Genomic DNA, 24028 nt, shown 5'->3' on the forward strand with positions numbered 1-24028 from the left:
CAACGGCGAGCCTTATAAATGATCCCTCTTTCATCCAGCAGCCCCGCAGCTACCGAGCATCCGAGTTCACGTGGCTCCTTTTGTTTTCGGCAGGAATTTAGATAATGGGCTGTGTGCAATGTAAGGATAAAGAAGCAACAAAACTGACGGAGGAGAGGGACGGCAGCCTGACCCAGAGCTCCGGGTACCGCTATGGCACAGACCCCACCCCGCAGCACTACCCCAGCTTCGGCGTGACCTCCATCCCAAACTACAACAACTTCCACGCAGCCGCAGGCCAAGGACTCACCGTCTTCGGGGGTGTGAACTCTTCGTCTCATACTGGGACCTTGCGTACCAGGGGAGGAACGGGTAAGAGTGAAGCTGTTCTGCATTCTTTTGTCAACTGAACATTCCTGTTCCAGGCCGCTCCCTTTGACTACGGATTAAACATGACAGTTTTCATCAGTCTCCATCTCTCCACTGCCAGATGAAGGGCTCTTAAAACAAAAACAAAAACCGAAACAAACAGGACTTGATGCACCGAGGAAATGCTGGCTTCAGTGGGGCGAGGTGCCCCCAGGTTGCCGCTCTGGGAGGATTCTGCGTGGGTTAGGAGACACACAGCTGGCTCTAGGGTGCTCTAGGCCCATCGGTGGTCCCGGCCGTGGCTGGCTATCTCAGCGTAACTAGCAGCTTTCTCAGAACACCAACTCCATCCCAGATCTTTCGAATCAGAAGCTCTGGGACTGGATCTGAGACCGTTTTGTTTTGAGTCCTCTAGATATGCGTGCACTTTCCTCCCCTCCCCCAGCTAAGAGCCGCTTTGCAGGCGGTAGCACCTTCTCCCTCATCTTCCTGATCGCCAGCCTGCCTGTCACCTCCCAGCCCGTGGGGACATTTGGCAGCATTCGTTTTTTGGCCATTCACCCTCATTAATGCTCTTTCTGATCGTCCCGTCATCTTCCATGTGATGGAATTTATCAACCCTCAAGTGGATCGTGATCTCTTGTATCTTAAAATCAAATTTTATGTATCCTTAAGGAATCCTTCTCTCTCTTTTTTGTTTTAAGTTTCCTTCCCTTTCCCACCATGACGCTCTGTTTTACTGCCATGTACATTTGCTGACTTAGCTAATACTTTGTAAAATATCTGGCATACATTCTCAGACATATGTTTCGCAGAATATTTGTAAGTTATCTCATGCATCCTTAGCCTTCCAAATCATCTCCCAGCATGTGAATCATGGTAACTAGATATTTGACATTATTTGTTCCAAAACTGTTTTATTAGAAAAGTTTGAAGAATTATACGTCAGCCATTATGCTCTTGGCTCATCTGGGAACAGAAGTCTTTTATGAGGACCCACTGTGCCTTTTTACCTGGGGGGGTTGGCACTACTGAGACATTACCAGGGGTTTTGTGGGTTTTTTTGTTTTGTTTTTCCCCTCTGCATGCCACATGGCGGTGTAGTTCTATCCAGGGGACCTGACCCAGAGCTTTAGGCACCACATCATTGTGTTGTAGTGGATCCAACTTTTTCTTTAGAGTAGGCCCCGTGTGAGCTAATGAGTGTTAGCCCACTCACTAATCTTTCCTACCTTCCTGGAAGGCCCCTGGAATGGAGGGAGGAAAGAAAGAAGCATTCTATGGAAGTCTGTCTCTGAGGATGCGGGAGGGGAGAAGAGCCAAAAATGCACCAGCACACACTTCCTGTGCCTGCTGAGTTCTCTGCCAACCAGACTGAGTTCTGCTGATGCAGACATTGACCTTGCTCATTCATTCATGAATGCTGGATCTGAATCCCTGTGTCTGCAGGTATCATTCATAAAGCCACTAGAAAGGGATACTTGCCTTGAACATGGGAGTCTACACTGTAGTCAGGGACAACCTTAGTATAAGAAGCCACCTGGTCCCTTTTAAAATTTGGAAGTTAATACATAGTACTCCCAAATGTTGGCAGATTTCTCTGCCTTGTATTATTTGGCTTTGTTATATGTGTGTGTCTATCTCTCCATCACTGTGCTTAGTGCTTTAAGGCCAAGAACAGCATCTTTGTGCCCCTGTGACCTCCTTTGACTCTCCCCTCCATCCTTAAAAGGTCAAAACCCCAGTGAGAACTTAACTGGCTGAGCAGGGAGAGAGTGGGAGACTGGAAGTGTCTGTTCTCGTGTGCCTTATCTTCCACACGATGGAGCTTGGGTTTGTTTTCGAATTATGTAACAAAAGGAATCTGTTAATAGAGTGTTCAGTGAGAACAAGCATGACTTTACAGGTTTCCACGTCTTTGTTTTAAGCCAGTTTCTAACCTTTCAAAGAAATTGAAAGCTGCCAAGTGAACCCTGCTACTTTGCACGGTCAGACCTTCTGATTACCAGTTCTCCCCCAGGAAGTCCCACTTGGGATCGGGTAGAAAAACAAGCCCTGCCTCCTCCTCTGGTCTTCAAATAGTCCCACAGGCACATCTCCTCCCTTGGAAGTACTGACACAGCAAAATGGCGGCTTGGTAAAGTGTGGAATCCGTGCCGTGCGTTCTATAGGCCACTAAAGGCACTTTGAAGTGTGCGGAGATCAAAACGAGGAGCCAGAGAGTGGAGAAATGGAATGTATTAGTTAACAATGGCTGTATAACGTGTTACTACAAACTTAGCAGCTTTAAGACAAAGCATATTTAGGACCTCACAGTTCCTGGGGGTCAGGAATCCAGGAATGGCTTCTCTGGGTGCCCCATTTCAGAACCTCTCACTGGCTGCAGTCAGGAGGTGTTGGCCGGGCTACAGTCACCTCACAGCCCAGCTGAGAAGGATCTGCTGCCAAGCTCGTGTGGTGCTGGCAGGACTCAGTTCCTCGTTGGCTGTTGGCCAGAGGCCACCCTCAGTTCTTTGTCATGTGTGTCTTTCCAACATGGCAGCTTGCTTCATCAAAGTGTTCGGGCCACAGTGGCAACACAGAGAGTCGGCTGGGAAGTCAGAAGTTGTCATCTTCTGAAGCCTCGTCTCTTACGGGACATCCCATCACCTTTGCCATGTCCTCTTGGTTAGAAGCAAATCACTGGGTTCGCCCACACTCACGGGAGGGGGATTACACACGAGCAGGAACGCCAGGAGGTGGGAATCATGGAGGGCCGTCTTGGAATTCTACCCACTATATGAAGGAGGTCCTAAGCCAAATGGGCTGCTGGAGATTTCCTGTTGTTGATAACAGACTTGTGCAGAGCAAGAAGGGCCTCTGTGGGGCGTCCATCAGCTGAGAAGACATGGTGGGGGTGTGAAGAGGAATAAGGACTACAGATAGCTGCAAGGGTAGGCAGACTTGTGGCAGGAGAGAAGGAGTCCCCAGAGCAACTGCAGATGCTGAGAGCAAGACATTTGGGGTGAGCATTTGTAAGAGGGTCTTCTCAGACCCAGGCCACAGAAGGAGTCTCCCGTTACAGTCTCCATTACTGTGAGGTCACAGGAGAGAGGGATCTGTTTTACCCTCACCCTAACGTGGGCTCCTGAGAGGAAGGGAATCTGTGTCTTTAACTGCCGCAGACCTCCGCAGATCTGACCTCTAACACTGCTCTTGGCTGTGGACGTGATATTAATATCTGTCTCTTCCCAAGGACTCGTTCAGAGACCGCACAGTGCTTCCCCTGCAAAGGGCGAGGCATGACTTCAGCCCCGCCACCCTGGTTTCATGTTAATTACATCAGCGCACCATGTTATCACTGCTGATTAGATGAAGATTGTGAGAATGAGATTTCGGTGAACGATGTCATTTCTTGGCATTAATTTCCCCTTGTGTAATAATCTCTCCCCTTTTGGTTCTCAGGAGTGACCCTGTTTGTAGCCCTTTATGATTATGAAGCACGGACGGAAGATGACCTGAGTTTTCACAAAGGAGAGAAATTCCAAATACTGAACAGCTCGTAAGTTCAGAGAGGGACGGGGAAGTGTGCGTGTCTTTCAGACTGAGAAAGGATCCTGGTGTTCCCAGTCTGTGCCTTTGTAGTTTCTGAAATGCTAAAAGAACACTTGCTGAATTGAGTAATGGGTAACAACTGAACTTGAGACATGAAGAGTTGACGAGCCAGTGCAGTATTTTACGGGGCTGGTGTCCAAGGAGCTTTTTGGAAGACACCACAGTCTCAGAGTTGAGGCTTTTGGTTTACAGGTTGGAAAAGTTCCGCTTTCGCCCCTTGTAGATCTGTGTTTTCAGATGATTGGCACAAAGCTTGGCTATCCACACCACCGTCTCTCTGCCTTGACATGGGTTGTTTGGGGTTTTTTTGTATTTTGCAAGATGCACTAGCTGAGCCCTCACTCATAGCCGGCAACAAGTTCCTTCTGTTTTCAAAACTGCTAAATACTCTGATTGGTGAGGCTCTGGAGGCGTTGCCCCATAGTGAAAATTCGCGAGTGACTGAAATCTTTGTGAGAGGGAAGGAGAAGTGACTTCGCCCACTTGCGAATGACTACAATGTGTGCGTTTTAAATGTGACCCGTAGGAACAACAGTTCAACAGGCAATGGGGGCATCCTAGGGGTAAGAATCACTCACTGCAATTCTACACCTAAGACCTCTAGAAGAGTAAACATGGGATATATGATATTATATATAGGGAAACGTATCTCCCTGTAGGTTTTAAATATTGCCTCTATTAGGTTAAGACAGTATGCCTGTCCAGGAACTTCTGGCCTCAAAGAAAATGGTGGTGGGAGCTCCTGGCTGGTGCAGTCTGTAGACCATATAACACTTGATCTTGAAGCTGTGAGTTCGAGCCCCACATTGAGTGTAGAGTTTACTTAAAAAAAAAAAAAGAGGGTAGTTAGCTCAATCAGTTAGGCATCTAACTCTTGATTTGGACTCAGGTCATGATCTCAGGGTCGTGGAGCCCCATGTGGGGCTCTGTGCTGGGCAATGGAACCTGCTCAAGTTTCTCTCTCTCTTTCTGCCCTCCCCCCACCCACTCAAAAAAAAAGAAAAGAAAAGAAAAAGAAAATGGTGATGTCCCCATCAGCAGTCAGGCCTCTTACCCTGTAGCTCAAGTTTTCCTTGTGAGCACTCCGCAGGGACTGGGAAGACATGCCACCCCAGGGCTGGGGGCCCACCAGGAAGTTCTATGCCAACAGCTCTACTTGCTGTATTCTCTATTCCCTGAGCAAACCATGATGGCAGAAGGACCGGTCAAAGCCTGGCTCTTCAGCTTTCCTGAGAGCTCCAGCAAGAGGAGAGGGGAGCGAGGGGAGCCAGACTGCGCCCCAGAGCATCCCTGTCCTGGGAAAGACAAGTGGTCATTGTCACAGGGAACTCCCTCAGGCCTGAAAGCTGCTTCCTTGGAAAGCCCACCCCTTCCCGGGACGCCCCCAACTCAAGGACAGGAGCTGGGTTCCTCCCACAAGAGGTCACTCTTCTGGATCTCGGAAAACTGTCTATATAGTAGCCACAGGGTTGCTCGGGTTTTTTTTTTACTTAGTATTGTCATCATTAATGGGTAAGGGTGGGAGGGCGGGGTTGAACTTTTTAAATACATGCAGAAAACTGCATGTGTCAGAAGCGTGCATGGTAGTGGTCACGCAACAAATTGGGCTTAGTGCTGCCTAACTTTACACTTGAAAGTGGTTGAAATGGTAAATTTTGCTATGCGTGTTTTACCACAATGTTTTCAAAGTGTACAGTTTGCTGTATTTGCACAAACTGTGTATCCCGTGCAACCAGCACCCAGATCAAGAAGAACGTGACCTGCCCCCTAGTAGGCCCCCACAGCCACAGAGATTTTTTTTTTTTAATAGAAAACAGCTGCCATTTATTGACAGCTCCTCTGTGCCAGCTGTGTACTCGGTTGCAAGTGTTCTCATGCATGCAGTAGTCTGTGATGTGCCTCACAGTCATGGTTCGACATACAAGGAGCCAGAGGCTGGAGTTTGGAGCTGCCTGGGTGCCCAGAAGAGCCAGCAGGTGGCAGAGCCACGGGTGAGGTGTGGGAGTGGCACCCTGAGGACTGTGTCAGGTTTGGTCTCACAAGGGCCCAGAGGACCAACCCCCAACCTCCAGCCCAGAGAGGACTGAACCTTTCAAGATACATGAAAGTTTAGGTTGGCTGGGAGGTGGGAGAGAGGGGAAGTGGGCTTTGATCTCTTCTGATCTATGATTCCTTATTGTTATTTTGATTCTCAGATGAATGCTTCTCCTCTGAGTCTACCTGCTTTGAATTCTGAAATACCCTCTGCTTCCCCTCCCCGTTCTCTATAATTTTCTCTCAGTCCTAAAGCTGGTTAGAACTTCAAACCAACTTCAGAAAGGTGAGAACTAGGGAGGAGTAGGAAGTACCACCCAGCTCGTCCTCTGCAGGTTTGTCCACACCGCAAGGGGATCCACACATCAAATCATGGGACCCTTGGAAAGCCAGTCCTTACCAAAGTCAAATTTGTGACTTCTTCCTTTGTTGATCTGGATAGGATCGACAGTGGCATCAGTTGAATTTTGAAGAAACATTCCAGGAAGATCCAGTCTATCTCAATCTGTGTTTTATGATTTATACGAATGGCCTTTTGTGTTTTACAGGCTTTGAGGCTCTGGTTTTGTTCTCTTATCAGAAAATATTACAAAGGTTTTTTTCCCCCTTATTTAATGTTCTTCCTTCTTGCCAGTGAAATTCCTCATCCTACATGCCATTTAAATGCCCTTTTCCAGGGTTATGGGGAGAAAAAATAAGGTTTCTACAACAAATACGGTATCTTGAAGTAAAGGGTAATAACAGGGAAGAGGAAATCATGAAGGACAAACAAAGCAATGGTAGAGAACCAGATGGTAAGCGCCTCCTTCCCCTCCCCCAGTCCCTCCCAGCCCCTGGCGCTCCTCCACTGGGGGGGGGGGGGGGGGAATGGCACTCTGTTCTCCCTGGGGCAGCTGCCACACCTCCTAGTACTTGTGTCCTCCCACTCCTTTCCCCATCCAGAGGCAGAAAGAGAAGGCGGCAGGGCTGGCCTTTGTGCTTTCAAGTGTGGCAGGACCCGGGTGGTATACCTGTGCGCTTGTGCCCAGAGCCGGTAGCACTGCCGCCTGGCATGGGGTAACGGTTCTTCAGGGACCCGTTACAAGTACTCAGTGTAGTGCACTTGCACATCAATAAACTTGAACCCATTTTACAGACTACTTAAATGCATCTATTTTATTCCCTATTTTCACATTTCGTGACTTGGTGATTTACCACCTAATAATAAACATGTAACACAGAGTAGAGTAGTGCCTACAGTAGTGACTCCTTTAAAGTTCTTTCCATCTTGTTAAGGAGAAATCTGGGATTAGTGGGTCCCATCTATGCATTTGATAACGTTGTTATGAATATGCTCTCTGACGGTAAGATGACAATAACCAAATTGAGAAAGAATATAGCATTTATAATAAAAACACTCCACAGCTCAGTGGGACAGGCTCACTTCTGTGTGCAGATGCTACTTCCTGGCTGTCTCAGAGGCCAACAAACCCAATAAGTGATTTAGGGGATTGAGAACAGGCTCTTTTAGTAAGTCTTTAAATTAGAGGAATAGGGGAAGCTATTATAAAAACTTAAAAGTGATTCTAAATGAGAGCCTTAAATCATATTTTTGAGTCAAAGCTAGATAAAGAAAATCTCACCAATGCTGAATTAATGAAATAACTGTAAGAACAGGTTTTTTTTAAGTGCATTTTTTTTTAAAGATTTTTTATTTATTTATTTGACAGAGAGAAATCACAAGTAGATGGAGAGGCAGGCAGAGAGAGAGAGAGGGAAGCAGGCTCTCCGCTGAGCAGAGAGCCCGATGCGGGACTCGATCCCAGGACTCTGAGATCATGACCTGAGCCGAAGGCAGTGGCTTAACCCACTGAGCCACCCAGGCGCCCCTTTAAGTGCATTTTTAATAATGTTAATTTTCACAATAATTTAAGAAGTAATAAGTCACATAGTAAAGATTCTGTTTTCCTAAATCAAGGTGAATGATTTGTGAAAGAGTATTATTTGTGAGTGAATTGGACTTCCAGTGCATTGAAAAGATGATTTATTCATTTGCTCAAAAGATTTTTTTGATAGATGTTTTGAGTCTGTACCAGCCTTTTTGGGCACAACCTGTGAGGCTTACTACATAATACATTGTTTCCTTGTCACTTCATATTGACTTTGATGGGAAAAATGACCCTAGTTGGCCTCAAAAAAGAAAAGAATTTTCTTTCTCATGAGTAACTCAAAACCTTGTGAGATTAATGGAGTCACTTAAGAAAAAATCATGAATTCCTGATACATGACTTTAGAATGAGCTGATAGTTGGATTCTAATCTGTGCTAAGCCATTTAGGTGCTAATTTCAAAATGAGATGTTAGTGCTGGATTTGAAATGGAAATTGTAGTTGACCCTTGAGCAATGGGAAGGTTGAGGCACCAGCTCCCCGCACTGCGTGTGGTCAAAAATCTGCATATAACCTTGACTCCCCAAAAACTTATAATAGTCTACTGATGACTAGAAGACTTACCGATAGAGTCAATTAACACATATTTCATATATGTATGATATATACTGTGTTCTTAGAATAAAGTGAGCTAGAGGAAAGAAATGTTATTAAGAAAATCATAAGGAAGAGAGTACATTTACTGCACTGTTTTTATTGGGAAAGATCTGCATATAAGTGGACCCATGCAGCTCAGACCTGTGCTGTTCAAGGGTTAACGATACTTGATTAATCTCGGATCATCTGATGGGGCGTCTTGGTGGCTAGGCCATTAAGCCTCTGCCTTCGACTCAGGTCATGATCCCAGGGTCCTGGGATCAAGCCCCGCATCTGCCTCTCTGCTCTGCAGGAAGCCAGCTTCTCCCTCTCCCCCTCCCCAGGTTTGTGTTCCCTCTCTGGCGGTCTCTCTCTCTCTGAAAAAAAAAAAAAAAAAAAAGAAAGAAAGAAAAGGAAAGGAAAAGAAAGAAAGAAAAAAGAAGAGAAATCCCAGATCATCTGAATAAGACTGGGGTTGTCCAGCCCCCAGGCAAAATGTATTGGCTTCCCGCCTCAGGTGACATTTCCACATACCCAACACTGATACCAGATAGTCTTCTTAATTTAAGTCAATTAGAGCTCACTTGATGGAGGTTGCAATTAAAGAGAAGCTGCTGCTGAAAGCTCTTAATTTTTTACTATTTTGGAGCGTTTCCTGGGTGTGGGGTTTGGGAGGTGGAGTAAGGGAAAGAGAAAGGAGAGGTGGGGGAGATGGTAGGTATTGTTAATTTTTTATGATGAAATGTCTCCATCTGGTGGAACTTTGGAGTAGTAAACATTGTCACCAGCTTGAAGCCTCCAAAGCCATTTCTTAGCACATGTTCAAAGAAAAAAATTAATTTCCACATGTGTTGCTAGATGGTATACTTAACAATTGCATGTATTTCTTTTAGAGGACACAGAAATGAAACCAATATAAACTGTTCAATGGTTAACAGTTTTACTTTCATGATTTGAGGCCAAAAGCCAGAGGAATCCAATAGGGGAGCAGCACAGTAGACCACACGATCAGTAAAGACCCAGCTCCTAAGTCGAGTTCATATACATGTATGTTCATATACATGTATGTATATACATGTATATACATGGGTTCATATACATGTATGTTCCTCCATGCGTGTCAGTCACTTCCTGAGACAAATCTGGACATAAACTAAAGTTTTCTTAGCAAAGACTTCCCAGGTATGAGAACTTATCTCCTTGTTTTGGTTGATTTGTCCGTCTAAATTTGTCTAACAGGGTGAAAAAAGGAAAGACTGAAAAATGAATTCAAACATAAGTTTTTAGGGTCACCTGGGTGGTGCTGCCGGTTAAGTGCCAAGCTCTTGGTCTCGGCTCAGTCCTGATTCAGGCTCGTGGGATGGAGCCCCACATCGCAGAGCCTGCTTAAGATTCTCTCTCTCCCTCTCCCTCTCCTCCCTCTAAAATAAATAAATAAATATTTGAAAAGGCAAAAGACATAAGTTTTTAAAAGCCTTTGCCAGCACCCTGTTTTCTCATGGGCTGATTTGTGTCACTTGTGCCACCAAGCACTGGCCCACAACCACACCCCGTGCACGTGGGGGCTTGTCGCCGCTTGCCTGTTACTTTATTAAATCCTGTCTGAGTTGTTGCTCATCAGTGTCCTCGCTCAGAGAGTCAATCTTCGGAGAATGGGGCTCTCGAGTAAGGCGCCTGTTAATACAGAGGCTGGTTATTCTCTACCTAATCCCATCAGCCTGAGGAAGATCTTGACCGGGGCTAAAAGCCAACACATTTTCTTCCCTAGCTTTGACACAGAATCTGGCTACAAAATGATGTTAAAGGGAAAAGGGGGGGGGGGGTGGTAGGGTTTTCTCTTGCTGCTTCCAAGGACCAAAAGAGGAAGGAGAACAGGCCCTGAGCCTCTGCCGAAGAGCCACCAGACAGGTCTCGGTATGCCCAAGAGTAGCAGCCTCGCCTCATCCCCTGCCCTCGCACCCCTGGCCGCAGGCTGGTGCCGGGTTCTGTGGACTCCGCGCAAGGCAGGGCTGCGGCCCCACATGTGTGTGTGGGGAGAGTCACACACTCCGCCCCTTCTCTCCGTCACAGGTCCATTGCCGTGAGTCCAACACATCAACTCTAACTGTTGAACTGACCCGTTTGTTCTAAGCTGAGAGTGGTGTTACAAGCCCCCCCTTTCACGTCCTTCTGCCCGCAGACCTGAGAGCCCGCCCTCCCCATCCCGACTGAGACAGGCTGTTGCCTGGAACACTGGGTCTTAAACAGAGTGGGGAGACTCAGAACCTAAAGTGCCTGGCCGGTTTGGGTCTCCCACCCACCCACCCCTGCACACTTGTACACACACAGCTAGACCCTTCCTCTCCCGTGTACCAGACTCAGGTCTGTAGTCAGTGGAATATAACCTCAGGTTGAAGGCTTCTGAACCAGGCCTACCCTGTTGGCCTCATCATTCTACCCATTGTCTTGAAAGCAAGCAAGGCAGGTATGAGGGGTAGGCTTTCATTCCTTCCTGGGCCTCCTAGCAGGCTTCCTGTCTGAGATGATGGGCAGATGAGCTGTTTTCTTTCCTGATCTATCTATTAATGGCTAACAAAATAACACTAGAGCCAGCAAACACTTTGCATCTGTCCAGCAATACCAGAGGATGCTGCTTACCTCAGGATGTGAGTTGAAATAGAGACTTAGCTAAATTAGTAGAGTTAGTGCATGCTTTGTTTTTCCTTCTAGCTTTGCTGAGATATAACTGGCACATAACATTGTATAGGTTGTGATGGGTTGTGTACAACATGACGGGTTGTACAATATGTATGGTGTACCATGTACAGTGTGTTGGGTTGACACATGTATATATTGTGAATATTTACCACAATAACACATCCTTCACCTCACATAACTACCATTCTGCTTTTGTTACAGGATTTTTCTAAAGTAGCCTGAGGTTGGGTTCCCTTCCCCTCTGTCCAAGGTGGGGACACTTACCAAGCAAAATGCCCCTCCACCCCAAGAGAGCTCTCTCATGTCCAGGGTTCGACGTTGTTAATTTGCAAATAAAATAAAAAATGAGAGACAGCACTGGAGTCAAGCGACCGTCAACTCAGACTGTAGCCCTGTGACCCTTACAAAGGCCTATGTTGGCATGTGGAGAAATCAGGCAGTGGAATGACTAGGAGATGCCTTACACGCTTAGGGCGTTGAGTCTGTAACTGTAGGACACTGAAATGGTCAACACACTCACTTCCTTTTCTCTGTGTTCTCTGCAGGGAAGGAGACTGGTGGGAAGCCCGCTCCTTGACGACCGGAGAGACTGGTTACATTCCCAGCAATTACGTGGCTCCCGTTGACTCTATCCAGGCAGAAGAGTATGTTTTGTTTGTTGTTTTCACTCAACGACTTGCTTTTAAAAGTTAGCTGTCACAAAAAAATGCCATTAACTTTGTGCAGGAGGGAGAGGAAATTCGCTAGAGTGATTTCAGGGCTGAGAGGATATGCCGTGTTTTCCCAGGCCTTGTGCTGCGATTTTTGCCATAGCTATGTAACACTCGTACTATTACTAACTTACTATTTTTCCTTACACCTGTTTTTTAAAAACATACTTAATTCGAAAGGGATCGTTATCAGAACCCTAATGAAAACCCAATATTACTTGTCATAGAAACTAACCAGGAAAGCGCGATGAAGTTCTGGCCAGAGCATATGTTGTTACTGTGAGTGCAAGGTTCGAAGCCTATAGTCTGCTGAAAAAAAAATGAGAGCGAGGGTGGGAAAAAGAATGGGAGTGGGCAGAGGAAGAGAAAGGCCGGGAGGGGGTCAAGGGGGCAAGTAATTATTAAAGATCAGCATTCGATTTTCTTTCTGAAGGTACTAGAAGTATCTCACATACTCCCACAGCTCAGGGAAATCCTCTGATGGTACATTTCAGATGCTCCTTTCCTTTGAGTTGGGGTCTTGGTTGGTTTCTTTGATAGTAAGTTGTGACTAGCCGTTAGTTGGGCCAAGAAATTTCACTGGTACCAGTTTGGGGAGATGGTCTGTAGGCTGAGGGGATTCTAGGAGGGACAGCCACTGTTCCTTTTCCTGACCTGTGGAGGACTCCTGGCCACTTCCAAAAGGGAGAACTCTCAGAGTGGCTTGTGTGAGGACCCTCTTTTTTGAACTGAGGGAAAGAAAACTGGCCCAGGACTCCCAAATCCGGGGACCTGTCCTCCTCGCTGATGCCCTGGGGACCTGTCTCTCCTGGGAGTCTTGCCTCACCAGTAAGGGAGTCAAGGAAGTCGGACACGAGGCCCAGTCTTTGGCTCTGGTACTGCACTGTGCACTGCGGATTAGACTGCACACCCCAGCCAAACCCCCAACTGCTTCACCGCCTTGCCTTTAATTCCTTTATGTTCGCTCTAAGACAGTTGCTTTTGTTCCTCACTCCCAAATACTCAGTGCTTCTGCGCTCATTTTTTTTCTCCTCGGGAGTGTGTTTTAGCATCAGAGAATAAAGGAATTTGTATCGAATTTTTATTTTAGGGCACATTGGCAAACATCTTTGTGTTCGTTCAGAATAAAAAGTACCACTAAATGTGGCATTTTTATTTAACTGGGAACCTACCAACTCTATATTTAAGTTATATACGTGTGTAATGTAATATATTTGTAAATACTTTGTTTTTAAAGATAAATTAGCATTTTAAGGAGATAACGCATATGGTTTTCATAGGCAATTAATTACCATTATCTGAAAATGCTCTTGTTTTAGTTCCATCCATTGTTCTAACAGCTCTCTTTTCGGCACTGTTCGCCTTCGTGCTGCGTTTTCATTGGGCAGCTGATGCAAACCCAGAAAGTCATTTTTCATAAATAATTGTGATTCTCTTTCCACCATCTAGTGCTAAGTTAGGATCATTACCCAGTGCGGTGCCTTTAAAAGTCACTGCGGAGCTCGCTTGCAGCGCGTCTTTTCTCATCTCGTGAGGCTCTTTCATTCACAAAAGAAATTTGACAGGGAACACATAATAGCTGTGTTCAAGTATAATGAATTAAAATTTCATTTTAGAAACTGGATCCTTTCGCAGTCGAATATTCTAAAACTGTTTCTAGGCACCGATGCCGGCAGGGCGCTCCGGACTTGCTCCTCGGGTTCCCACAGCACCTGCTGCTGCGGCTGCTTCAGCGCCCCGGGCGCAGACGCTAGCCAAGGGCCGGGCCACGGTTAGGGCTGCGGGGTGGGAGGGAAGAGAAGAGGTCAGCAGCCGCGTTGGGAGCTGACTGGAGGGGCTGCCTTCTCACATGGCACCAGAGTGTCGTCTCAGGGAGGGTAGGAAGCGTCTGCAAACGCCAGTCATTTGTTAGGGACGCGCTCGTTGACTGTTCACAGGGACCCGTCCCTGCAGCTGTGCCGAGCACGCATGCGCAGACCCCACCCACCTGCGGGCAGAGCCTTTCATTTACCCAAGTCCTCACACCTGCTGGCCAGGAAGAGCATGAAAGCAGGCATCCAAGGGCAGCACTCATCTCAAATTAGGGGTCGTCTTGACAATTTTTTTCAAAGCTGCTATAGGTACAAAGTTACTGAAAATATCAGGTCTTTGTTCTTTATCCATTCTGACTGACTTTTTTTTAATGCTTGATTAATGATCTTATCTAGACGAAGGCTGCGTTTCATTATTTCCCAGAGGTTGTAATTATGCTCCGAAATCCCAGGGTCTTGGAGGTGTGCGTGGGAAGGGTCTCCTGCAGTTGCTGTTTCAAAACAAGGTCTTAGATTTCTCCTTTTGTGAATGCAGGGGGCAGTGTTAACACAAACCAGTTCTTGTCGCTCTGGAAGGGAAGGGAAATCAGCCACAATTCGAAACTGATTTTTTTTTTCTTTAAAGAGTGAAAGAGATGGATTAGGGATGGATGGAATCAGGAGCAGACTGAAAGGGAGCGAGATGAGGCTAGGGAGACATGTAGAGGGAAAGGCTGCGGATGTGATCGTGGTCGGAGGTGAGGAGGAGTGCTATTGCGTTTTTGTAAACGAGCCTTACAAAACGCTTCCTTCCCTTGATCTCATTGAAAGGTGGTACTTTGGAAAACTTGGCCGAAAAGATGCTGAGCGACAGCTTTTGTCCTTTGGAAACCCGAGAGGTACCTTTCTTATCCGTGAAAGTGAAACCACCAAAGGTAAGATAAGGAGTTGAAGAACTTGGTTGTCATTCAAATCTGTGGATTAGTCAGAGGGGATGAAAGGCTTATCTCTAATGTACAAGGGTTTTTAAATGGCACATATATCCTCCCTGCCTTGGGAACAGAGTCCTATTTTCAGTTTTTCCTCCAGGCTCTAGAACTGCAGACAGCTAAAAGGCCTGCAGAGGCTCAGAATCAAGCCCTTCGTCCCGAAACAGAGGCCAGGCAGCTTCACTCCTGCAGGCACACAGGATCATAGAATTTGCAGCAGGTCTTTAGAATTATGATTTTCTACAACTCTTAGTTCCTCAGGCACCAATCCTACAGGTTGTTTTTGCATTCCTTTTGTTTTTTCAAAACTGACTGCTTTCCTCCAGCCACTGGCCTTTATTATTATTTAACCACACATTAGAGCCCAGGAGAAAAGCTGGGCCAAGGGAAAGCAGGAGCAGTGGCCTTCCAGCTCGATCTACCAGGCGTGGGGGTCTGCTCCTGAGACAGGGTTGTGAGAAGGAACCGGAGGCTTCCTTTTAGAGCCACACCTGTTTAACTCACATTGCCTCTGTCTCTGCAACACTCCATGGACAAGGATGATGAGGAGAGCCACCCCGGCCGGCTGGGCTGTGTTTCTCTTCATCTTCCCTCCCGCCCACCCCCCGGGGAGTTGGGGCTGTATCCTATTAGGGTACTAGTACGAGGGTACTAAAGAGAGTGTTGTAGGAAAAGCCCAGGTGGGCTTTCATTCTCGAGGATAAAATCACTGAATTGCTACTATCTCCTGATACTTGCAATAAAGAGGTATTTTCTTCCACTGAGTGGAAGTGTGTGTGTGCACATGCGTGTGCGCATGTACACATGTGTGCACATGTGTGCGTCCTCTTCATAATTGTTGATCAGAGTACTCAAGTAAACGAGACCCAGAAGACAAACGAGCTCGCAAAATGATTGGAGCTGCTGATGCTATGTGTGTTTGTACCAGGTGCCTATTCACTGTCCATCCGAGACTGGGACGACATGAAAGGAGACCACGTCAAACATTATAAAATTCGCAAACTTGACAATGGTGGATACTATATTACCACCCGGGCCCAGTTTGAAACACTTCAGCAGCTTGTTCAACATTACTCAGGTAAACCCTGTTTCTAACTAATGAGTAACCCCTGGTACCTTGGAGGGGATGGGGAGGTGAGGGGAGGGGGTATGTGTTGGGGGGGTGGGTACAAGCATATACGAAGTCAGCAGTGACAATTCGCCAGCTGCACAAGGTGGGGCACGGCTGAATAGGTTCTACCGGAGTTGTTATTAGTTCCATATGTATACATTTGTCAAAAGACTGTAACTTTCTAGTTTCCCAAGGACAAAGCAGTAAGTTAAATTTTAAAAGCCGTCATCTTTTCCTGTTCCCCTGGAGTCTGGAATTGGAAACTGTGACAGGATAGGGAGCAGTGTCTGGAGGGAATTCACAGGGGGCTCCTGTCGGGGGTCCCCCAGTTCACACTCAGCACTCATACGAGTGGCTGCACATGCTTTTCATTCCCATGACCAGAGGAATTTCGCAATCCACTTATCATGTTCTGTTTCTCCACCAGTGCTGCTGTTTGCTAATGAGATGTAGACTGTGTGACCCACACACGTAGCTTGGTTACAGCTCTTGTATAAAACTTCGGAACAGTCAGTAGAGCAGTCGCTGTCCGGACCCCCCAATGTCACTGCTAGTGTGTTGTTCCTAGAGATGTACACTTACTAGGTGCTTAAGTGTGCAGTCTGTACATCTTAGTAGAGGATGTGGTCTTACGCATAAGTATCAAAATGACCACTTTCGTTCCAAGATTAGCAAAAGCCTCCCACTATGTAACATACACAGGTGGTTTTTTATATAGATACATATGTACAGATATAGAGCTATGTCCCCTTAAACCCAGTAGTATTTTTGTGGTGTATATGTGTGTATATATATATATATATATATATATATACACTCATATATTCATATACACATAGATACATTTTATATTGTTCTTCAAGACAATAACAACACCACAAAATAGTACACGACTTGATCTCAACTATTGCTCTGTGCACATTCATTTTAAAAAATGTGTGTGTCATTTTTTTAGCACCACGAAAAGCAATCTTTTGAAAATGACAATAAGAAACACCTCTCGATTGATCCTGGGCACTAATGAAAAAGTGAAAAAATTAATAACACTTGGAGCTACTCATTGATTAGGATATCGGGTAGCTTTAGTTTATGTGGGTTCTAATGAAACATGTAGTAGAAATGAAGCAGAATATCTCCCTGAGCTTAAACAACATACTCAAAATGCCTGCATGTGTAAGGATTTTTTCAGATGCTGAAATATATTTCATTACAGCCAGACATCAGCAGGATCCCCAGGGTTTGGATCATTTGAAAATATTGTGTTGGAAAGGGCACCTTAATAACATCGTAAAGCTGGAAGGAGAGAAGGGATATGAAGAGCAGTAGACGTTTTTTAATCTCAAAAAAAATCCATCTCAAGTTAGATTTGTTTTTATATTGGCTTTTCCTCTTCCCTCTTTCCCTCTCCCACACAATAAAGTGCCTTTGAAATACTGACACATAAATAATTTCCTGCCTAAACATCTCAGAACCTGATCCTACCACAAAGAAAGGAGTAAAAAGTAACTTAGAGCTGGTTCCCAGAGAAAAGACAACAACCCTACATATAATTTCCCTGGGTCTGAGGGGCCTCCAGGGGGGCGGGGGGCTCTGTCCACCTCACAAGCCAGGCTCTCTACAGCCTTTGTCACTGCTCTGATTCCTCGTGCTTTGTTACCTTCCCTTACCTGACAGATGTTTCACTTGGCATTCAAGCAATTTCTCCCCCTCACCACTGCCAGTTTCTAAAAGGTATATTCTTAAAAAAAAAAAAAAAAAAAAAAAGAAGAAGAAGAAGAAGAAGAAAGAAAGAGAAAGGGAAAGAAAGAAAAAAGAAAATTCCAAATAACCCATAAGTGATCATTGTTTTCCTTTGTCTTTTTCTAGAAAATAGAGTACTTTCACATCCTTGAGTTTCTGCAGATTTCAGTTTCCTTTGTTTCTGTTTGAAACCAGATTCCTAAATCATATATTAGAGATTGTTATAAAGATTTGTTTTAATGGGAAATATCAAAGAAGCAAGAGTATCTGATTGGTAGAAAAGAATCAGTTAAAAAAACAGAGAAACCCTAGAGAAATGTGACCTCTTTCTTCCCCTGCCAGGTATAATCTTTAGTCTTACTAGTTTATAATAGTCTAAAATTCTATGGAAAGATTCTGTACCAAAATTACAGTTTTAAGTATATTCATAGAAGGTCCCTAAGCCCTTGACATACAGAGGGAGGGGACAGTTGTGCTGATGTTCTGTAGTCCAGATGTACCCTTTGAAATCAGTGGAAGTATTTTCAGGATTTCAGAGACATGATATTAGCATACTGGGCAGAAAACATTTTTCTTCCTTAGTGAGTACAGAAACCAAAACAGCCGTACCTCTACCTGTATATGTGCATAGCCTATATTCTACCCAGAGGCACAGAGCAGTCCACACCTAAAATGTCCTCTGTCCTACCTCCAGTGAACATGTTTCAATGTCTGGTGTCTAATCTTCCAAGATGTGTGCAGTTCTCTGCTGACGTAGCAGTTTTGAGCAGCGCCGTGCGCTCGCTGGGTTTGTGTGATTCTAAGTGTTGTTTCACGTGTTCTGCTTTTCTCTCCCTCTCCTGCTGCTGTCCCCGCTCCATCAGAGAGAGCCGCAGGTCTCTGCTGCCGCCTAGTAGTTCCCTGTCACAAAGGGATGCCAAGGCTTACCGATCTGTCTGTCAAAACCAAAGATGTCTGGGAAATCCCTCGAGAATCCCTACAGTTGATCAAGAGACTGGGAAATGGGCAGTTTGGGGAAGTATGGATGGGTATGCTGAGACTCAATTATTCTATTACTAGCTCTCTCGTTTGGGAAGTCCCAAACATCCAAGATGGAAGGTGAAAAATGAAGACTTTATGGCCTGGAAGAAGGTTTAAATTACTAATAGTGGGGAATTATGCCTTTGATTTGAATTTCAGAATTCCGGAATTTCCAAAAGAGAGATAGCCGTCAAGATTGGCAGATGGCTCAAATTATGCTATGATATGAGTATTGACCAGAAAATAGTATAAGGCATGTTCCAGCCTGCACAAATGCTTTGCCGTTCATTTTCAAGTGCAAATGTTTGCCCAGTGCAGTGTCATCCCACAGGGCAAGTCACCTTCCATCTTCTCTAGTGCATGCATAATTATGGATTATAAGGACTGTGTTTTCTTTATTAATTCCCTTTCCTGTAGAGAAAGCTGATGGTTTGTGTTTTAACTTAACTGGGATTGCATCGAGTTGTACCCCACAAACTTCTGGATTGGCTAAAGATGCTTGGGAAGTTGCACGTGATTCATTGTTTCTGGAGAAGAAGCTGGGTCAGGGGTGTTTCGCTGAAGTGTGGCTTGGTAAGGCAGAGGGCACATTTCATTTTGGATGCATCTCAAAGCCAATTTAAAAGACCGTTTGGGGCAAAAACATCCACACAGTCATTGGGACCAAGACATTTAACCTGGCTAGCTAGATAGGCTCAGGACATTTAGATTTTGAGAATGTGGCAAAACTGCTGCACTTTTCTATCCTTCTTCATATAGTTAATGAAGGCAGGCACACACAGAACAAGAAACCAGTACAATAAGAGTCCATTGTTTCCTCTTCCTAAGACCTGGAAAGGTAAGATACTATAGATAGTTACTATAGGAAAGACCATGGGCTTTTTTGCTCAGTAGGCCTGGGTTTGAATCCTTACTAGCTGATTAACCATGAGCAAGGGGCCAATTTAACCTCTTTGTGCCTTTGTTCCCTCATCTGTAAAATTGGAATGATACCTACTTTTTAAGATTGAGGATTACACGGGCCAATACACTTAGAGTCCCCATGTATAGGAGATGCTCAGTAGACACTCCTACTTCCCTTAATTTGGTTGTCGTGTCGTTGATCGGGCTGACTGAACAGGGCTTTCATAACACCCTTTGGGCCCTGTTGCAGCTTTGCTTAGAGAAAATCCATAAATTTGGCCCCACCCAAACACATTTGTCAGTGAGACAGAGGTTGGTGTTTATAGAATCCTCCTTCTTTCTTTATTAGATTCAATTAAAAACAATACACGTCGGTACCTGTTGCCACATGTACCTGTCAGTGTTTATGGTGGTCAGTATTAAAAGATTTAACACAGTGAAAGCACTTGGAACAGAGCTTGGCAAGGACCAAGTGTTACACAGATGTAGATGCAGCAATGCGGTTAGAGATGGATGCTCGGACATACACATTGGTGTGTGTACTCTTAAGATACTGTATAATAAGTGTGTATAAATATCTTTTTATGGCCTTCCTCTCCCTCGTCCGCCCAGTTTGTAATTGAAGTTGTGAATGCCAAGGATTTTAATTCAATCAATTACGCAGTCAGGAAGAATCAGACATTACACAAAAAATTTATTATCAAACTTTATAATTATCAACTTTAAATCAGTATGTCATACTATTAAGAATCTGTTTCCCACTGAACATAAAACATCAAGTTATGCTACTTCAGGATCAGGAAGGAATGCCAGTGAGACTAACTGCGTTGTTATTAGAGAAGAAAATCTCTATTTAAAATTTTGGGATGCTAACAGTACTCAAATAAGAAAGACCACTGACAGATTGTCAGATTTTCCATTTATGGTTAGTGGTCAGATGTTTTATAGGATTAGAATGAACTCTTCTTTAAGCCACTGTTCTTTCATAACTTGAATTTTTGTAGGTTGCATGCTGTAATTATATGAACCATGTCTCGAACAGGGTGACTAAAGTTCACTGAATTTTTTAATTCTAAAACCAATTATATTCAATATAAAAATTTTAATTTAAACCACTTTCCTAAATAGAAAAGGTGTAATCTAACTTCACAGATTTTTCTGTTTCCCTTAGAGATATAAGTCAAAGTCCTAGAGCTAATAGTGGAATACACATTGAACTTACATTTTTTTTTTCTTACATTTGGGGCTGAAAGAGATTCAAAAGATAATCCAGTTCCATTCCTATATTTTACAGATGAGGCAACCAATGATCCTAAACCAGGCCTGTCTCTGTACCTACCTGATTTTAACATGTTATACCTAAATATTTCTGTTCCCTCTCAGCTGCTGTTTGATTTTTCCACTCTAAACTGATAGAAGCTATTGTTCTTGTGGCAGACCATCAGTAAACCTGAGGAATTTTCCTTACCTGGTTGAAGTATGGGGCAAGTAGACTGCGAGCTTCTTGCCAGTGCTTATCAGCATACTTGTAATCTTACTTCTGTATCAGCTGTTCAAGGACTCAGTCAAGTAGCCCATTTACTGAAGACAGTTGAAAGTCTGGAGGTAATCTCCAGACATCCTCAATGTATTGCCATGTTTTGTTTTGTTTTTTAATGACACACTTCATAACATGGAACTTAATCTAGTTTCTTCCACGCTCCCTCTACTACCTAAGGGATAGCTATGGGATGGCTGGGCCTGTTCTACACTTTGGACATTCGTCCTTGTAAAGAAGTGTCCAGAGCTTTTGGTACCAATTTGTAGTCAAACTGGTGATTACGGAACAGGAAAGTGGCATGTATCAAAATAAGAAAAAAGTTGCAAGAATTATAAACCATAATATAGCCATAAGGAAACACATTTTTCCTGTTGAAATATTTGACAGAGTCCTTACATTTGATTATCCTCGTTCAGCAACAAAAGATACTAAGTTCTTCTAAGTTAAACTCTAACTTTATGCAAGTAGCTATTGATTTAAAATCTTTTCCCCCCATCAAAAGAGGATCTTGGATTTAACTTAATATTGTGGGATGTGTGCAGGTACCTGGAACGGAAACACAAAAGTAGCCATAAAGACACTTAAACCAGGCACAATGTCCCCGGAGTCATTCCTTGAGGAGGCACAGATCATGAAGAAGTTGAAACATGACAAGCTGGTCCAGCTCTACGCCGTGGTGTCTGAGGAGCCTATCTACATTGTCACCGAGTACATGAACAAAGGTTGGGCCCTACCTCACAGCTGACCCACAGGGGTTGTTCTGGGGAGGGCAGTTGCTTTTTTCCTAGTTTCTTCATGAGTCAAGCATTCCCATCATTGCAGCACAAATTGTGTGCTCATTAATGAAAACATTTTTTGAAACAGACCATTTTCATTTTTTTCATTTTTTCATTTTCATTTTTCATTTTTTGAAACCTTGAGTTTGCCCCCCACATGCTTCTGAAATGCAACACCTTCTGCACGCTGCACATGTCAGGAGTCCCAGCTCCTGGCCATAATGAAAGCATTCATTTTTAATATCAGGGATGGCGTGGGAGGCTATGATCATTTGCTATCACTTCGAATGCCATGGGCTAAATTTTCTTTTTCAGGGCTGAGCAGTTAATATCAGACACAGCTCTCTGGGCTCAGTTTAGTCTCCATCTTCTCAGCACCTTTGTTTTTCCAGCATGCTTCTTAAACAGCAGATGGAGAAAGACATGCTTTTAAAGAGTACATTTTTTTTTGAAGATTTATTGACGTACTTTAGAGAGAGAGAATACAAGTGGGAGGGGCTGAGGGAGAAGGAGAGAGTGTCAGGAGACTCCACGCTGAGTGCAGAGCCTGATGTAGGGCTCAGTCTCAAGACCCTGAGGTCATGACCTGAGCTGAAGCCAAGAGTTGGGCTCTCAACTGACTGTGCTGCCCAGGCGTCCCAAAGAGCACATTTTATTCTCATTCTCTCTCTGTCTTTCTAATCAAAGCATTATTGCCAGGGATCAGGCCAAAGATCACTTTGTTTTGGAAAAATAGACAAAGCAAACAAGAAATAACCTTAAAAGGCAATGCATTGCACATCAGAGGACATCAGTGTAACTTTTCCTTTCCACATACTTTCTTTTTCAATATATGTGGAATTCTTATTTACCTGGCAAACGCTTTGTCCTTTGTGTCCAGGGTTATTTGGTAAATAACTGTGATTAAAGCGCGGAAGCAATCACGAATGACCATTGTGAGCCTCGAGCCTCTACCCATGATTGTTTCAGCCCTGGTGTTGGTCCTGAGCTCCTGGATGGCCCCAAGCTAGCAGGGGGAGCTACCTGCCCCACTCTGTGTTCCTCAGATAACTCTTTCCTTGATTTAAAATCTGTAAATAAGCGAGGCCAGTGATTCTCAAACTTTGCCATGTGTCAGAATCACTTAGGGGGCTTCTTACACTGCAGGTTTCTGGGCCCACCTTCCAGCGTTTCTGATTCTGAATCTTGGGTAGAACCCGAGAGCTTGCATCTCTAACAAATTTCCCAAAGGGTGCTATCCCGCTGGTCCCAGAACCACACTTCGGGAACCACAGGGCCGGACAGCATCTTCCCCATGTCCTCCCTCCGAGTGGGGCTGCTGGGGGATGAGGCTGAAATGGTGCAGCTCCCCACGTGTGCCCACGTGTCCTTCTTTGTGACATAAAAGGAACCGTATTCCATGTATTGTGGTTTTTATCAAACCTTTGTTGTCCTTAGAAATGGAGTCACCATTGTTTGTTTCTGAAAGATAAAACTGCTGTCTCTCAAGGCAGAGTTTTTTCCTACCCTCCTTTTTTTTATTTTTGTATAAATCTTTTCTTCATTGACAGCATTATTCATTCAATCACCTCATTCCTTCTAATAAGAAAACCAAATATCGCCCTTTGTCAGGCATTTTTAACTTTCAGAATAAATTGAAATGGTTTTATATTTTGTTCGCAGGAAGTCTCCTTGATTTCTTAAAAGATGGGGAAGGAAGGGCTCTGAAATTACCAAACCTCGTGGATATGGCAGCACAGGTAGGCCTCACGGCCCTTGGACCCCTGCCTCAGGGTTAGCGCCGTGTAGGTGCATCGAGTCATAGTGTGACGTGTGTCCTGTTCCCTGGTCCCCACAGGTTGCTGCAGGAATGGCTTACATCGAGCGCATGAATTACATCCACAGGGATCTGCGATCAGCGAACATTCTAGTGGGGAATGGACTCATATGCAAGATTGCTGACTTTGGATTGGCCAGATTGATCGAAGACAACGAGTACACAGCAAGACAAGGTGGGCGTTTCCATAGGGTAGCTTGTGATCACATCCTTGGGGACAGTCACCTACTGCACGGTCCTTCCTCTCTCTTTCCATGCCCTTCCTCCACTTGAAGTGGCATTTTTCCGCTGAGGTTTTTCTTCCCAATCTGGCAGGAATCTGATAGCTCTGCAGGTGGGAGACTGTAGTGGGTTCAATAGATGGACAAGATACTGCTTTCTGGCGAATGAGTGTCCACCGAGGTGGTCTTCTTGGCTTGTGCTGCCCTCTTCACATCCAGGCCTAGGACGCTTTCCT

The 24028-nt window shown here is 44.8% G+C and overlaps 1 protein-coding gene across 7 annotated transcripts in view; it reads left to right on the top strand.

Moving 5' to 3' along the window:
• Positions 1–24028, top strand: part of FYN (FYN proto-oncogene, Src family tyrosine kinase) — a 209934-nt gene that overhangs the window by 153589 nt on the left and 32317 nt on the right. For 5 of the 7 annotated variants that reach the window (XM_059176823.1, XM_059176822.1, XM_059176825.1 and 2 more), the window contains 9 exons: positions 94–351; positions 3793–3889; positions 11722–11820; positions 14508–14611; positions 15594–15743; positions 18380–18544; positions 21522–21701; positions 23418–23494; positions 23593–23746. In XM_059176823.1, the coding sequence (XP_059032806.1) occupies positions 105–351; positions 3793–3889; positions 11722–11820; positions 14508–14611; positions 15594–15743; positions 18380–18544; positions 21522–21701; positions 23418–23494; positions 23593–23746 (1273 nt within the window). In that variant the 5' untranslated portion in view covers positions 94–104. Of the gene's footprint in view, positions 1–93; positions 352–3792; positions 3890–11721; positions 11821–14507; positions 14612–15593; positions 15744–18379; positions 18545–18953; positions 19110–21521; positions 21702–23417; positions 23495–23592; positions 23747–24028 lie in introns of all 7 variants that reach the window. The other 2 variants (XM_059176827.1, XM_059176828.1) reach the window with 2 other exon arrangements.

The sequence above is a fragment of the Mustela lutreola genome, chromosome 6 (genome assembly GCF_030435805.1).
Source record: "Mustela lutreola isolate mMusLut2 chromosome 6, mMusLut2.pri, whole genome shotgun sequence".
Classification (NCBI taxonomy): domain Eukaryota; kingdom Metazoa; phylum Chordata; class Mammalia; order Carnivora; family Mustelidae; genus Mustela; species Mustela lutreola.